The 4,492-nt window shown below is 44.9% G+C and overlaps 1 protein-coding gene across 1 annotated transcript in view; it reads left to right on the forward strand.

Moving 5' to 3' along the window:
* SARC_01379 (hypothetical protein) overlaps window positions 1-4,492 on the forward strand; it is an 11,695-nt gene that overhangs the window by 808 nt on the left and 6,395 nt on the right. Inside the window, exons 2-6 of the mRNA XM_014304896.1 lie at window positions 364-500; window positions 761-914; window positions 2,522-2,666; window positions 3,148-3,293; window positions 4,125-4,281. Of these exons, the coding sequence (XP_014160371.1) occupies window positions 364-500; window positions 761-914; window positions 2,522-2,666; window positions 3,148-3,293; window positions 4,125-4,281 (739 nt within the window). The remainder of the gene's footprint in view (window positions 1-363; window positions 501-760; window positions 915-2,521; window positions 2,667-3,147; window positions 3,294-4,124; window positions 4,282-4,492) is intronic.

The following is a 4,492-nucleotide window of genomic DNA, read 5'->3' on the forward strand; positions in this document are numbered from 1 at the left end:
AACTGTATATATAATATAGTATAAGTAGTATATATAGTATAGTATATATATATATATAAGTATATATATATATATGTGTGTGTGTGTGTACATATGAATTATATGTATTTGTATGTATATCAATACGTGTGTTTTTGCGAACAAACTAACTATTTAGTGTTTACACTAAAAATAGCTCAACCTATTGCATATGTGTACTATATGCACGTGTGGATGCTCGCATACTAACTGTATATATATATAATAATTTATCATGTGTATCCAGCCAATTTACTTATATATTTACATAGAAGTTGCATGCTATTTCCTCTAACGTTTTAAATCCGGTGTACTAATCTCGTCTGCACTCTCCTCGCTTCTCAGCGCTTCTCAGTCAGTTCAACAGCACGCGTTTATGGTCCAAGTCTGTTGCTGTCGGGGATGGGGATGTGATCAACTATGTGGACTCGTTGTATGAAGATGGATCCAAGAGCAGCGACGGTCGCAGTCTCGCAAACACGGTATGAAAGTTTACCTTGATCGTTATTGTTGTGTGCTTGTTTGCTTCCGTAAAATCGGAGGAAAAGAATATCATTGCTAGCTCACTGATCTGTTGTCGGCAGATATTACCATAGTATTTACGGTACAAGCAGCACTTACCAGGGCAACTAGCCGACTATCAAGTATTGCTTGAGTACATACCTTCCATAGGAGTGTCTAAAAACAACATCTCATATGCCACAGTGCAAGCTGACACGAGTTAGTCCCCTTCTCCGATTAGAATCGACGCACAACCAAGCATGGCATAGACAGTGTACAGAGCGACATACCGCTTGTCATGTTACACGGGTATGGGTCTGGTCTGGGCTTCTTCTTCCGGAACTACGATGCCATGTGCGCAAGAGTTCCCCGCGTGTTGGGCGTGGATTGGCTAGGTATGGATATTTATTGTTTAAGTTTTTATATGTGTGTTCATGTGTGATATCGTGATATTTATATCTATATATATATATGCGTATATCTGTAGAGGCTTATGCATGTGTATATGTATGATGACCGGTTGGCTGTTTCCGGGGTACATTGGAATCTGTAGCTAACCAATTTCACGCAATGCTTTGATGCCACGATTAAATTATTTTGCTTATTAATTCGGATGTACTGTGAATATCAACGCTGGCCAAACACCGGCACGAGCCTCTCTTGGGCTGTGTCGGTGGTGTAGCTTTGCCCTGTCGTCTTGCTGACTATCGCCAGACTAATACCACGATGCAGTGAGTCTGGTTGTTCAATCGAGCCTCTGTGCTGTGTTGGTGGTGTAGCTTTGCCCTGTTGTCTTGCTGACTATCGCCAGACTAATACCAAGATGTAGTAAGTCTGGTCGTTCAATCGAGCCTCTGTGCTGTGTTGGTGGTGTAGCTTTGCCCTGTTGTCTTGCAGACTATCGCCAGACTAATACCAAGATGTACTAAGTCTGGTTGTTCGATCGAGCCTCTGTGCTGCGTTGGTGGTGTAGCTTTGCCCTGTTGTCTTGCTGACTATCGCCAGACTAATACCAAGATGCAGTGAGTCTGGCTGCTTGATCAAGTACAGTGTGGACCACCAGTGTCTGGCACATGACAACGGCACCTTGTGCTACTTCATGGCGCATCTGTGACCTGTGACCTGTAACCTCTAGGCCGGCCTCAACTTGAGACCTGATGTGTTCAGTGCGTGTATATCTGCGTATGAATGCGCAAACATATAGCAACATGTCGGACAATGTGAGTGACTATTATCCAGTGCAGAAGCAAGTAGTGATTCCAACCCACTTCGACCCAGAGAATTGAGGTAGTGGAGGCGGGGGGCATGGTATCCCCTTCCTGTGTTGATCTGCCTATATTTAGTTATCCCCTTAGCCCTCGGGTTCCGGGTTCGGTAATGTCTCTACAAGTCTGACCTTGAACCACGTCACCCGAGGCGATGCTTGTCACCACCTCGGATACCTCTGCTGCATAAATATATTTTTCATGCGCTGTATAAAAATAGTGTGCACCGTCTGGCGGATTGTTTAAGACTTGGTTGGTTTAGCCCAAATACTCGTTTTCTGATTGGTCAATGCTGCCTTTTCTAAAAATAGACGGCTGGCGCATTTGACTTACACCGCCGGCGTACTATAAGACAAAGGCGGCACCTTCTTCGCCGATGCTTGTTTCACCTCTGATAGCCCAATTACATAGAAGCACTGATCTGTGCGCTGGATAAGTATGATACATCTCGTCTGGCAAATTGTTTATCTTTGGCTCACCTCAGAGTTGTAACATAGACTGGCTCGCATATTTGGTCTACACTCTCCGTGGACTACAAGGTGTGGGTGGATCTAGTCACCCGCGCCGATGCACTATCCCATCTCATATAGCTCTGCTACAGGGAAGCGCTTCTCCATACGCAGTTATAAATGTTCCGTATCATGGGGTCTAGTGTTCTGCATTTGGTTGTCCTCAACCTTTTCCAAGAACATAGCCGGCAAAGTTAACTCCACATCGCCTCGTCTGTTTGCTTTAAGGTATGGGTGGATCCAGTCGCCCACGACGTTGCTCGTTGCCACCTCGTGTGCCTCTGCTGTGCAGGGGTAGCTTCTCAGAGAGACAGGCAATCGATTTCTTCACAGACGCGTTGGAAAAATGGCGAGAAAGCGTGGGTCTGGACAGGTATGCATGATTTGTACTATTGTAGCTACGACAGAGGAGACGAGTACTATCTAGAATATCTGCTAGTAGGTATATACGATCGTAGAATGATTCGCGTACATTCACTACAGTGTGAATATATTGTCTCAACTGGTCACTGGTGGGGTAGTATGCTCACTGTGGTAGTTTTATTTTGGCTTCGAGCTGGCTTGGTAGATTAAACATTCATCGACTTCTCGTTTGTTGCATATAATGAAGAAATACTGTCTACGCGCGACCCTGTCCAGATAGATAGATTCCTAAATACATGCTAGTTGTTATGCAAACTAGGGCGCTGTGAGGACAGACCCCTCTCGTACGGACCTATGATTCACCATGTAGTAAACCCTAAAACCCTAACATCCTGAAACCCTAAAACCGCTCCGATGCAGCTGCCTCCCATGCGCCACACTGTTCCCACACCCTCACTTGAAGTCGTGTTTCGCCTATGTTCTATTAATAGATTCCACCTGCTGGGCCATTCTCTGGGAGGCTATCTAGTGGCACAGTATGCACTCAAATACCCAGAGCGTGTGGAGAGCTTGACTATGGCCTCTCCGGCTGGCATTGCCCATCCACCCGCACCACGGCAGATACTGAGTGACCAAGGTAAACAATTACAGGTGTGCTATGGGTTGGTTGTATGCATGGTTCCCAATTGACAGCAGATACCCCTACCTATTCCCTAGTGGCCAAGTCTTCGTACTGCTTGTCTATCACACCTAGTGCACTCCGAACCAGTGGCCAATGCAATCGCACTCCTTACATCACAGTAGGTACTGGTTAATTAAGCTTGGCTGTTGCTTGTTTGTCACAGTTAGCGTGCCGTGATCCGGTGATTTGTGGTTGTACTTGCCGCTTACTTCGTAGCAGTTATGAGTCAACCACTAATAGCTATTGCTTATCTGTCGTTGCCCAGTGTTTTATGATCCAGAAAGTACTGATCACGCCACTCAATTCAGATACAACGAGAAGTGAGGCAGAATAGCTTTGAACCGTTTCCTTCACTTCGCATGTCATAAACGCGTGTGACATGTACCTATTCCACCCAGTACATTACAAGCGGCCCTTAATCGAAGTTGCCTTGCACATTTTTAGCGAATTACTTCCATTTGCGGTTTAAATTAGTATGGTAGTTCACTATTCCAGACAGCGGTGGCCCCAGTCAGCACAATTCTTGTTGCCCTCGTATGTGTAGGTAGGGCATTCTGTGACCTGCCCGGCTTACCCTATCCGATTCAACCTATGAGTCAACACTCGCTATCACCGTAATTCAGTATTTCATTTCTCTCAATACACTGGTTCCTTGTTTCTACACGAATTTCAATATGCTACTTCAACATGCTTGCATACTCTTCACATACTAGCTGCATAAACCGTATCTAGATACGTATCTCAATACAATAATCATACACACTTAAATACAAATTTCATTCCTAGGACAGTCTGTCTCACCCCCGGCACTGCCTCTCAGTCTGCGTCTGATTGATGCAGCGTGGGCGAATAATGTCACGCCGCAGCAGCTAATCCGAATGTTTGGGCGAAGAGGACCTGGCCTGACCTTAAGTGCCGTAAAACGAAGATTTGGTGCTGGGAGGTGTGTGTTTTTTGGTCCATTAATACATATTATATGTATATATATGTATATATATATATATATGTGTGTGTGTGTGTGTGTGTGTATGTGTGTGTGCGTGTGTGTGTGTGTATCTGTGTCCGTGTTTGTGTCTGTGTTTGTGTCTGTGTCTGTGTCTGTGTCTGTGTGTATTTGTGTGTCTGTGCATATATATATCCTGTTATATCATTAT

Source organism: Sphaeroforma arctica, assembly GCF_001186125.1.
Source record: "Sphaeroforma arctica JP610 unplaced genomic scaffold supercont1.54, whole genome shotgun sequence".
In the NCBI taxonomy this organism is placed as follows: domain Eukaryota; class Ichthyosporea; order Ichthyophonida; genus Sphaeroforma; species Sphaeroforma arctica.